The sequence below is a fragment of the Arvicanthis niloticus genome, chromosome 13, assembly GCF_011762505.2.
Source record: "Arvicanthis niloticus isolate mArvNil1 chromosome 13, mArvNil1.pat.X, whole genome shotgun sequence".
NCBI classification, from domain to species: Eukaryota; Metazoa; Chordata; class Mammalia; order Rodentia; family Muridae; genus Arvicanthis; species Arvicanthis niloticus.
The window spans coordinates 63,603,700-63,616,413 of NC_047670.1; the positions used below are offsets into that span (position 1 = coordinate 63,603,700).

At 46.3% G+C, this 12,714-nt stretch overlaps 1 protein-coding gene across 2 annotated transcripts in view; it reads right to left on the reverse strand.

The window, feature by feature from the left end:
• The window catches only part of Ttll8 (tubulin tyrosine ligase like 8), a 61,921-nt gene that overhangs the window by 38,977 nt on the left and 10,230 nt on the right, over positions 1-12,714 (reverse strand). For both annotated transcript variants that reach the window (XM_076911854.1, XM_076911853.1), the window contains 5 exons: positions 5,287-5,378; positions 2,712-2,829; positions 2,093-2,163; positions 998-1,126; positions 603-717 (listed from right to left, as the gene is read on the reverse strand). In XM_076911854.1, the coding sequence (XP_076767969.1) occupies positions 603-717; positions 998-1,126; positions 2,093-2,163; positions 2,712-2,829; positions 5,287-5,378 (525 nt within the window). The remainder of the gene's footprint in view (positions 1-602; positions 718-997; positions 1,127-2,092; positions 2,164-2,711; positions 2,830-5,286; positions 5,379-12,714) is intronic.

Genomic DNA, 12,714 nt, shown 5'->3' on the forward strand with positions numbered 1-12,714 from the left:
CAGAGCATGCCATGTAGGCCTCCCTGTCTCCCTCACCAGGTGCTTCCCCATTTGTTGCTCACCCACCTGTTCACACCCAGTCCCAACAGCTCCTCCTTCCAGCCACTGTTCCCTCCCCTTCTCCACTGTCCTCTGTTGTTACTCCTCCCAAGGCCCTCAGAGACTTGACGGGTATTCCCAGTACTCCCCTTGCTTCACTGCTAGGGTCCTCTGAGGAATCTAAGGGGTCTTTCTGGACACGCTGGACCATCTAGAATGTAGCTCTCCTCTATTGAGGGATCTTGCTTGAACTCAGCACATAGGCAGGGCAGCGTAGCTATGCACCCTGCAATCCTAGGCTTGAGGTGAGCCCAGGCTCTGAGCAGAAGAGTATCCACACAGAGATGGGAAGTAGGTGGTACTGCTGTGAGCCAGTGCTGGATCCCCTCAGAGCCGAGATCTGAATACTTAGCTCTACAGCTTCTGTCTTCCTTAGGTGGCTCATCCCAAACTGCCAACATCGCCTATGGACGTTTCCCGGCTGGCCCTTACCAGATGGACCAGAGATGTAGTCCTGTCCCTAGGGAAGTGTGGTAAACCTCAGAAGGCCATGGGTCACTCACCCAAGAATTCCTGCTTCTCGCTCTCAGTGCAAAGGCCATAGCAGCGCGGGAAGAAGGTGTTCGGGTTGGCTTGGACGTACCAAGGTAGACTCCTCATGTTCAGGCAGAGTCCAATCTCCAGAGAGAGCAGTGTATCAGGCACCTCAGTGGATAGCCTCACGTAAAGTGAATCCCACTGGGGAACCATGTTTGACTCAGCCCATGTTCCCTGGGAATGGGTCTTCCATGGCATCGAGAGTACCCAGAGACAGAGGGAAGAACAGGGGTGCAGGTGGGCATGTGGGATAGGAGATGGGGGGTGTCCCTGGGAGAAGGCTGTATGTGACCACTCCCTCTGGTTCTCCCAGCTGTAGATGGCCCACCCACTCAGACTAAGCCCAGGCTCTCCCATCTACCTTGGTCGTGAATGATGCTGTCTTCCCATAGTGATTTAGCATCTGGTCACAGGTCAGGCTGTGGTAATCCACAACATCCCTCTTGATAGTCCAGAGGAGGTATGGTATCTCGTTCTTTACCAACCTGGACTGGCAAGAATAGCCATCTATCAACATCCAGCATTCAGGGCTCTGTGTCTTTGACATAGCTGAGAGTTGGGGGTGGGACAGCGACTGTGGTGATTCTGGCTGAAGGCTCCATCTCAGCTGAGGTTACATGGCTCCTGAGGGCCATACACATTGGTATGAGGACAACCCAAACCACACAAGGTGTCTGCTGCCTCGAGCCAATTGCTTTTCTCAGTTTGGGGCTAAAGGTGAATTTGAACTCTTCCCAGCCTGGTATCTATTCGAGACTTAGAGATGTGCTCTCTGCAGACTGGAGGCAATTATGATGCTCTGAGATCCAGGAGTGTGGTCCAGAGGAAGTTTTCTCCCAGAACCCCTAGGAGGCAGCTTTTCCCTACTGTAGAGCAGGGGAAAGGCCCAGGATCTGGTACTCACAGAAGAATAAATTAGACTAAGTGCACAACTGGTTACAAAAATGGAATTATCTCCATAAACCTAACATGTTTACTGACTGACCACCTGTGAGCTAATTCTCTATTTTATTTGGTAGTTTAAAGAAAACATTGATGTATGATATCTACAGACATTCTGGATGCCTGATCTTTTAAATTACATATCAGGCAAAAACTTCCACGTTGTGATTAACCTTTTTGTCTTCTTTATAGAAGATACAGGAGAGCTTCAGAGGAGCCAGGCTAGGGGCGACTGGGTTACAACTGCTGTGTTACTGGAGACCCCCATCTGATCACTGGCCAGGCCCTCTCTGCCTCCATCCTGTAATACATGGACCCCTGACCACACCGCTCAGCCACGTAGGCCTTCGCTTGTGCTAGTCAGTGTGAGATGCAGGAGTTAGGAGCAGGATGCAGGGTAGCCAGATGACCCAGGACCTGTGTTCCCATACAGTAGTCTCACTTCCATCCAGTGTGCTCTGTCTTACTTTAAAAAGGCCACGGCATAACCCCAATACCAGGCCACAGGGCCTACCATCACATCATGGATATCATCGAATCTCTCCAAGGCTATTTCTTGATTTTCTTTTGTTTCAGCACTTTTATCTGCAAACAACGTAAGAGAGACATTGCTCCCCTGTATGCAGGTCTCTGGCCCGACTCCCTACAGGGTTGGAATCCCACTATGGAAGGATGGCCGGCCACTTGTCTACTAAAAGCTTCAAGTGAGGTTTCCCCTGGGGCAGCAGCTGTGGAGGCCACATGTGGCATCCCCTCCAGCATCCTGTGTGTCATCCCACCCAGGCTAGGTTAGGATTGAGGGGATGCTGAAGACCAACCAGATGAGCCTCAGGGTAGGAGGCAGTAGAGGCTTGAGGCATGAGTCTGGGGAGGACTGGCCTGAACTGTGGGTACCTGAGGAATGGCTTTGGTGGGGGATGGACCTGGAGGAAGAATGGCTAGGTACCAAAAAGTGACTGGTACCACATAGGAGTGTGGCTGTCTGGGATGTCTGAGGTTGGGAGGGTGGTGGATACATTAAGACAGTGTAATGCAGAGTCAGAACACCTAGGATGGCTGACTTATTGGCCATGTATTAAAAAACCCTTTCATGGGACAAGGTGCTACTCCACCCATGTGCCCTTTACCTTCACCTTCAACGTTCTGAAGAGCTTTGGGAAAGAAATTGAACTTCTTCTCCACCCAGCCCTTTCTTCGCAACGTGGCCCGGATGACAGGGTAGTGTCCATAGATGGAGAAAATCTTCTTCTCCTGAAAACAGCAGTGTTTTAACCAAAGTCCCCGGCAATAAGGAGATTGAGGTGAGTTTCCAAAGTAGGATGGATTAGACTGCACCAATGCAAGACAACATGCTCTGCCCAGAGAGCACAAGGAATGCCCTCAGCATGCAGAAGTGTGCGTGTGTGCTTGCATGTGCGTGTTTGAACACACGATGGGGCTCAAACATATAATATCAAACATATAATCTGCCACACTGTGTTTATTCGTTGGGTCAGGATTACAGAGGTGATCACTTTTACACACTCATTCACACACTCAGACACACAAAAAGGGGGCCAAAACACAACCGAGAAATCAGCACTTCTGAGCAGCTGTAGGCCCGACTCAGGATTTCTGGATTTGGAATACAGGTGGGACACACAGTTACACAATGCCTGAGGGTCTAGGGAATAACTGATGACTCCCAGTGCAGCTATATTTTATAGAAAAGTGAGTGTCCTATCTAATGTTATGTCAGTTTAACACAAGCTAACGTCATTTGGGAAGAGGAACCTCAACTGTGAAAAAATGCCCCCACCAGATTGGTTTGTGCCCACCCATGGGGGCATTTTCTTAATTGACAATAGGAGTGGGAGGGCCCAGTCCGCTGTGGGCAGGGCCACCCCTGGGCAGGGGTCCGGAGTTGTGTAAGAAAGCAGGCTGAGTAAACCATAGGCCTAAGCCAGGGAGGAGTGGGCCCCTGCTTCATTATCTGCCTCCAGGTTCCTGCCTTGACTATGAGCCTGGAGCAGAGATAAACCCTTTCTTCTTCAAGGTGTTTTTAGTCGTGGTGTCTTTAACACAACAAAAGAAACACTCAGAGGAGAGAGTGTGCCTAGTGTTTATAAAAGCTGTGGGTGCCTGAGTTCAGAAAGGCAGAAAGAGGAAAAACTAACAGAGGAAGGGTAACAGAGGCAGGGCCAGCCCAGAAGACGCTGGAATCCTGACTCATTGCATGGCGATGGTTATTATGTGTGGATGAGCAGGCAGGTGGCAGCTAGTGGGAGAACTGAACTGTACTACCTCAGTCTTCTCAGTCCAGGCAAAGGTCAGGGAAGGAATGGTCATTGATCACTACTTGTCCCCAATGGGCTCATGTGTTTAAGGCATGGTCACCAGTATGGAGTGGGACATGCCCAGGAAGGGTAAGTATAAGCTAGCTCTCACACAGTGAGCAGTTATGAAAGAGTGAGCCAAGTCCCCATCTCCCTCTGATCTCTATCAAATTTTTTTTCCTCCTACATGCATGCCTATGGTGATGCCATCTGCCACATGGCGACAGAGCCAAACAGGCAGAACTGCTTATGCTCTGGCTTTCAGCCCCTAAAACTGGGTGGCAAATACATTTCTTTTCTCAATTAAGTGCCAAGCCTTGGGTATTTTATGTAGCCACAGACAAAAAGCTGAACTTCATGTGGATATCCGCCCCCCCCCAAAGCCACCTGGAGAAGGCAGTGATATGACCTGTGTACTCAGTCACTAGCAGGGTCAGGGATGGGCAGGGTCAGCTGGGGTTAGGCAGGAGGAGTAGCTCAGAGCCTCTGGAGTCCTGCAGCAGATGTACAGACCCTCATGGGTCACACATGCAGGACACTGTCCCTGGGACTCTAACCAGCAAGGTGAGAGGACATACTGAAATCACTGGCATCACCCCAAAACTGTGACAGGATTTTGAAGATGTCACTGAGGTCCTAAATCAATGGGCTCTGATGGATACACAATCTCCTGGGGGGCCTAAACCCATCAGGGTATCCCTAACAGAGGCTTGAAGCTCAGTCTATCCCTACAGAAGAGGGATTCATCTGACTCCCAAACAGCTGGAAGAAGAGATACTTAGGAAGTGAACATAGCCGTCATGACATCAGACATACATGAGATCTTGGTTAGCAAACCAAGCCACCACCAGAGCCCAGATTCTGTCACAGAAACACAGGCAAGCTGAGCCCAGAGCCCATCACACAGACATGAACAGAGAGAGAAGCCGAGTCCAGGTCCCAACACAGACATCCCAGACAGAGACACTGTAGTGATGTTTTCTATAGATAAATTTTGTGTTGCTAAGTAACAGAGATAACATAACCTTGTCTTACAGGAAGATCTGACCCTATCTAGGAGAATACTAAGAAGATGCCTGGAACTAAGTTCTGGTACCCACAGGAGATCTGTGGGCCAGAGGGTCCCACCAAACTGCTGTTCACTGGGAAAGTCATCTGTGTGCCCACCACCCACAACATGGTGATATACATTCACAGGGCACAAGGAGGAGCTGGCTGTTGGGGCTACAGGAGATTTAGACAAATTCAAAAGTGATACTGGCACTATCTCCATATCAGGGAAGTCATCCAGTCAGGCCCATACCAAAATGGAATTCCAAAACAATTTCCCAGGTTTTTTTTTTTTTTTTTTTTTTTAAGGCACCCCAACCCATGAGTCCCGAAACACATTTACCTTGATGGCTTTTTCTGTTAACTGTCTTGCTATTTTGTATCTGTCTAATTTTGGGGAAGAAGACAAATCTTGGGGAATTCCTTGTTTTAACTCTGCAAAAGAGAAACAGACATCAAGGCAAAGGAAAGAGCACGTGGCTCAGAACAGTCACTCCCGCCTGACAGCAGACACGCATGGAGGCCTCATGTCCACCTGCCTCTGCCCACTCCCTGTGTATCTCAGCCTTCTTTGCCTTCGCTACCTCTTGGGAGTCTTTAACACACCCTTCCCCAGGCCCCCAGGTCCCCAGGCCCCCAGGCCCCCAGGCCCCCAGGCCCCCAGGCCCCCAGGCCCCCAGGCCCCCAGGCCCCCAGGCCCCCAGGCCCCCAGGCCACTCTGGCATTGCTTAGTCTCTGTTTTTTTTTTTTTTTTTTCCTTTGCTTTTGAAACAGGTTCCCTCTACCATCACCCTGGCTGTCTTAGAAGTCACTCTGTAGACCAGGCTGGCCTTGAACTCACAGAGATCTACCTGCTTCTGCCTCCTGGGTGCTGGGACTGAAGGCATGCACCACCACGCCTGGCCTGCACTGGGTCATCTTGGTTCTCTCTATATGTCTCTAATGTGTGGTGAGAGAAATATCACACCCCCGTTATCTCCACCCGAGTCCTTGGCTTTTATTCAGTAACCATCCTTTCTCCTGCCCAATGTCTCCTCCACTCTGACACCAGCTTCTCTCTTGGCAACCTTTTGATGCCAATTGTTCCCATAGGCACACACTAAACACTGCAGTGTCCCAGGCCTCCCTCTTCTTGCCCTCCCTCTACATCTGCTGGGTCCCCACAGGCCATGCCTGCAGCATACACTGAGTCTTCCCTTCACAGAGCACAAGCCTTTGGCTGACCAGCATTCCCCTCTTCATCCCCTTCTCTCCCCAAGCCCTAAACATGGAGTCTTCACGGTTGCTACTTCCCTGAAATGTACAGATCTCTCCAGACTCCCCTGACCCACAATGCTCCTGAGCCTACTATGTCCTGGACACCCAAAGAGCATCAGGAAGCATCAATCCAACCCTGCCCACCTACTCGTCCTGTGGCTCTCTTCACTCTGAATCCACTCTAGACCCTAAGTGCTGTGTGACAAGGGCCTCCGAATTTACTCTGCAATGTGTGAAAGCCACACAAAGTTTCTAAGAGAACACACGGGAGGAAGTAATCACAACCTCACCTAGGGGAACATTTTCAGATGGCACACACACAAATAAAAGTTGCAACTGGTGCATCTGGAACTGTTGAGATTAAAATGCTCTGGGACTGGGGCTATAGTATAACTGATAAAGTGTGTGGTGGTTTGAATAAAAATGGCCTCCATAGGTTCACAGGGAATGGCTCACTGGGAGGGTGTGCCCTTGTTGGAGGAAGTGTATAACTGTGGGGTGGGCTTTGGGATTTCAAAAGTCTAAGCCAGGCATAGGGTTATCCTCTTTCTGTTGCCTGCCAGTCCAGATGTAGAACTCTCAGCTCTCTCTCCAGTACTATGTCTGCCTGTGTGCAGCTATGCTTCCCACCATGATGCCAATGGATTAAACCTCTGAACTCTGAGCCAGCCCTGATTTATATTTTCCTTTATAAGGGTTGCTCTGGTCATCGTGTCTCTTCACAACAATACAACCCTAACCAAGATAAAGTGCTTCCCTTGCAGGCCGGAGAACATGAGTCCCATCACCAACACTGGCGTATAAAGCTCTGCATGGTGTCTGTGTAATTCCAGCACTGGGAAGGTGGAGATAGGAGGATTCCTGGGGCTTGCTGGCCAGCCCGTCTAGTCTATCAGTGGGTTCCAAGTTCCAGGGAGAGACTCTGTCTCAAAACAAGGTGGATGGTTTCTGAGAAATGATACCCAAGGTTGACCTCTGGTCTCTAGTCTTCATACACACACACACACACACACACACACACACACACACACACACACACACAAGTATGTACACAGATATACATAGCATGCACAAAAATTATAAGAAAATGAAAAGGCAAAGCATAGACTGGGAACAGCATTTACAAATACACTGCTTGGACATGAAAGGTGTAGAGTGAAGGATTCCATTTAGACAAGCCCAGGCCAGAGCTGGCAGAAGTCCTTTATAAAGATGGAACCAGAACAGTGAACAGGGGTGCATAGGAAGGTGTAGGGGTGCATAGGAAGGTGTAGGGGTTTATAGGAAGGTGTAGGGGTGCATAGGAAGGTGTAGGGGTGCATAGGAAGGTGTAGGGGTGCATAGGAAGGTGTAGGGGTGCATAGGAAGGTGTAGGGGTGCATAGGAAGGTGTAGGGGTGCATAGAAAGGTGTAGGAGTGCATAGGAAGGTATAGGGGTTTATAGGAAAGTGAGCAAGGAAAGCAAGTCAATAAAGATGTCCAAATAATAATGCCTCAAAATGCATGGTACAGAGGTTATCAAACAAGGAGAAATCATTGAGTTTGTAGTCAGAGTTAGCACTTGGCTTTCAGGAACAGATGAATGAACAAAAAGGTCAGCAGAACAGCCATGACCAGCAGAACCTCACTCTTTGCTCAATGCTACCTCACTCATTATTATCCTAGGATAGACAGTAAAGTTGATCTTAAAGAAACTCTAGGCCAATTTCAAAGGGTTTGAGAATTGTATAACTCTCCTGAACACAGAGCAATTAAGTCAGGAATCAATATAAAAATAACGGAAAACTCCTGAATGTGTGTACTAAATGATTTGTGAGTCATGAAAAAAAAAATCAAGATGTAACTTTATCTGTTTATCCAAAGACCACTAAAACACCAAATTTCAAATCTGGTGTGATATAGTTAAAGCCATGACCATAAAGAAATCTCCAGTTATAAATGCACCTATTAGAAAATAATACAGACTGAGCTGATCGTGGTAACACACACCTTTAGTCCCAGCACTCGGGAGGCAGGGGCAGATGGATCTCTGAGTTTGAGGCCAGCCTGGTCTACAAAGTAAGTTTCAGGACAGCCAGAGCTACACAGAGAAACCCTGTCTTGAAAAACAAACAAACAAACAAACAAACAAACAAAAAACAAAAAGAAAAAGAGAAAATAATAAAGGCTTAAAAAACCCAATGATTCAAAGCTGAGTGTGATGTCACATGCCTGTAATCCCAACATGTGGGAGTTGGAATGACTAGAAAATATGACATGCATCCTTGGCTACAGGAATTCCAGGACAGGTGAGATACATAAGAGACATTGTCTTAAAAAACCAAATCCAAACCAAAAAACAATGATTTAAACATATATCTCAGCAAGCTGGAAAGAACGTGGTAAATGTAAGAAGGCAGAGAGAAGAGAGAAGAGGGATACTGCACCTGTGTTAAATATTCTACAAGGCCGAATGACTAAACTTAGAGACGTAGAGAGTTAAAAAGTTGCAGACCAAAGTGTAACTATCTTGGGCTATTTTTAGTCTTATGAATGCCATTTGTTGCCCATGTAGGTCTGACCTAACATCCTTGAGATTATCAAGGCTCTAAAATGCATTCTTGGCAGACCACTAGCCTCCATCAATCTACAAATGTCATCAGGTGTCATTTGAAACCTGCGGCAGTTTTCCTGTTTTGCTGTCACCTATGGCCCAACCACTGTATCTCATCTTATGAGTGTGTTTTGTAACTAGCCATATTTCATGCAACTGTGTGTTCCATAGTTGAACATGAAATTTGAGTTAATCTAAATCTATATCCCTGTCCATGGCCACTCCCATTTATCTCCAGAATAAACTCTCTTGTCCCTCAGGGGTGAGGGATGTGTTTCTGTACTGAGGTAACTATGGACTTCATGATGATAAACTTGAAATTTAGATAAAATAACCAAATTCCTTGGAAAATACAAAGAGAAGATAAAAAGATTATGCCAATTCAGGGGTCAAATCTGAGCTTGAAATTCTCACATTAGAACACTCTAAGCGCGGGCGGTGATGGCGCACGCCTTTAATCCCAGCACTTGGGAGGCAGAGGCAGGCGGATCTCTGAGTTCGAGGCCAGCCTAGTCTACAGAGTGAGTTCCAGGACAGCCAGGGCTACACAGAGAAACCCTGTCTCGAAAAACAAAAAACAAAACAAACAAACAAAACAAAAACAAACAAACAAACAAACAAAAACAACCAAACAAAAACAAAACAAAAAAGAACACTCTAAGCCTGATACACCGAGAAAGATCCTGTCCACACTTCATAAACACTTGCTAGAAGGAGACACATGTCCATGAATGACCTGCCATGTCTGTGGTGCCTGAATCCTGTCTGAATCCTGCAAGAAAATGAGACCACAGGCCTATGGGCCATAGATGTTAAGATCAAGACCAAGGGCTGAGCAAACTCTGGCCACATGAAGAGAAGCAGTTACCACCTTTGGGCCTCCTGTGGCTGGACTTGAAGGTCAACACTGCCATGAACCACATGAAGAGAAGGAAGAGAAGTCACACCACAGATAAAGAGATAGTAATACAGAAACAAAACAGAAACATCAGTAATGAAAATTCACTTTCATTCAGGCTTAGTAGACACAGTGGAACATTAAGGAAATCCCAATGGCTAGTTCTCCATAGGTATAGACACACTGTTACCAGGGGCTGGAGAGGTTCCTCCAGGCTTAAGAATGGCTGCTACTCTTATAGTGTTCAGTTTCTGTATACGTTATCCTGTGACTCACAACTGCCTGTAACTTGAGTTCTAACACCCTCTTCTAGCCTCTGCCTACTGCATTCCTGTACACATACTCCCACACACACATATCCACATAATTTTAAAAATTTAAAAGAAAAATCATTACTATAAATAAATTTCTATTCAGGCTTAACTCTCTTGGCTCTGTGGCAAACACAAAACCTGGCTCCAATCCTGGTGTTTTGGTTTCTTTTTGTGGTTACTTTTCCTGTTGCTATGGTAAAATACCCCAACAGAAACAATTTAAGGGATGGAGTAAGTGTTTATTTTGGCTCACACTTCCAGGGTACAAACCATCATAGTGAGCTGACCACATTACATGTGACGTCAAACAGAGAGTGACGAATGTTGGCGCTCATCCAGCTTTCTCCTTTTACTACATAGTTCAGGATGTAAGCTTAGGGAATGATGATGCCCACACTTCCTGTGTGTCTTCCCATACCAGATAACCCGAGGTTAACTGACACTCCCTCACAAAAATGTCCAGAGGCTAATCCAAGCTAAATATCCCCCACAGTTGTGCCTGAAGACTTGCCCCCTAGGTGACTTCAGATCATGTCAAGATGACAACTGATACTAACCACCAGTTTCCAATTGTCAACGCTTCTCCCTGACAGAAAGGACAAAGTCACTCACTAGAGGAATACTGTCAGGAGAGGCTACCAGTGATTTCAGCTACCTTGGGAACAATGTGCCTGTCACCCAGCATGAGGACTGGGATTTGGATCCCCATTGTCCATGTGCAAGCTCAGTTTGGTCATGCATATCTGTCATCCTGACTATGAGGGATGGAAACAGGCAGGTCTGGAACTTGCTTGTTAGCTAATTGCCAGTCTAGCTGATCAGTGATTTCTGGATGCATCAGGAATCCTGGCCACAAAGATAAAGAGGGAATGAGAAACATTCATGTTCCTCATGCTCATCTGACCTCCTCCCAATCCCAGGGAAAGAGAAGATGGTGAATGATGCTGAAGTCACACAGCACCAACCTCTGGCCTCAGTGTGCATACTCTGTGGACATGCACACATATGTGCAGGCACACACTCACCACACACATATGCGCACACGAAAGTCCCCAAAGAATCTATGGGCACACTAGTAAAACTATTTCTTAAAAAGACTACCAGGGCACAGCACAAAGACACAGAGACAGTGTGGAGATGAACCCATGGGAGCATCATAACACATGAGCACACACATGCCTGTTAGTTTTTGTCAACTTGACACAAACTAGAGTCACTTGGGGAGAGGGAACCTCAAGTCTGTCAGATTGGCCTGTAGACAAGTCTGTGGGAGTATTTTCTATGTGCTTTAAAAGATATGTGTATGAGTGTTTTGCCTGCACATGTGTCTATATACACTGCAGAGTGTATACATATATAGTGCCAATAGAGGCCAAAGATGGCTTTGATTTCCCCTAAAACCAGAGTTAACAATGGTTGTTAGCAGCCGGGTAGGTGTTAGGCATCGAACCTGGATCCTCTAGAAGAGTAGCTATTACTCTTAATGGCTGAGCCATCTCTCCATGTGGGGCATTTTCCAGGTTGATGACTGAGGTGGGAGGGCTCAGCCCATTCTGTGGTGCCAGCCATGGTTAGGAGGTCTAGGGCTGTTTAAGAAAAGCAAGCTGAGCAAGCCATGGAAAGCTAGTCAGTAAGCAGAATTTGTCCATGGTCTCTTCAGCTCCGGACTCTAGGTTGTTACCTTGAGTTCTTACCGTCTTTCCTGGTCAATGGACTGTAACCACTAAGGTTACATTTCAAGTTACTTTTAGTCAAGTATTTTATCATAGTGATAGAAAACAAACTAAGGCAGAAATTGGTACCAGAAATGTGGGGGTGTTACTGTTGGACCTGACCATGTAGCTTTTGGGGGTGGAGGATGGTGGAATGTTGGGATGCATGTGTTCAGGGTTTATTGATCTATGTGGCAATTTGAAAGAGAAGGCTAAGAGTGCAAACAACGTAGGCCTGGCTTGTGAAGTTTCAGAGGGAGGCAAAGTCTATCAGAGATGTTCATGTGACTTCTTTATTTTTTGAGATAAGATCTCTCTACCTATCCCTGGTTGTTTTGGAACTCACTATGTAGAACAGGCTAGTCTTAAATGTACAGAGATCTGCCTGCCTCTGCCTTCCAAGTGCTAACATTAAAGCAAGTGCTACCATGCCTAAGTCAGCTAGCTAAAAGTATTTTAAATTAGGACTCTGGTTTCTCGAGTTTTGTGCAGGGTGATAGATAAGGATCTATTTGTGTTCTTCTACATGCAAACAATCAGGCCAGCACTATTTGTTAAAGTTTTTTTTTGTTTTTTTTGTTTTTTTTACATTTTATAATTTGGGCTTTTTTTTTTTTGTCAAAAATTAAGTGTCCATATGTGTGTGGATTTACTTCTGTGTCTCCAATCGATTCCATTGATCAACTTATTTGTTTTTATACCAATACCATTAGGTTTTTATTAGTATTGCTCTGTAGTACTGTTTGAGATCAGGGATGGCAACGCCTCCAGAAGATCTTTTATTGTACATGATTGTTTTATATATCCTGGGTTTATTTTTTTTCCATATAAAGTTGAGTATTGGTCTTTCAAGGTTTGTAGAGAATTGTGTTGGAATTTGGTGGGAATTGCATTGAGTCTGTAGACTGCTTTTAGTAAGAGAGCCATTTTTATTATGTTAATCCTATTGGTATATGAGCATGGGAGATCTTTCCTTTTTCTGATATCTTCTTCATTT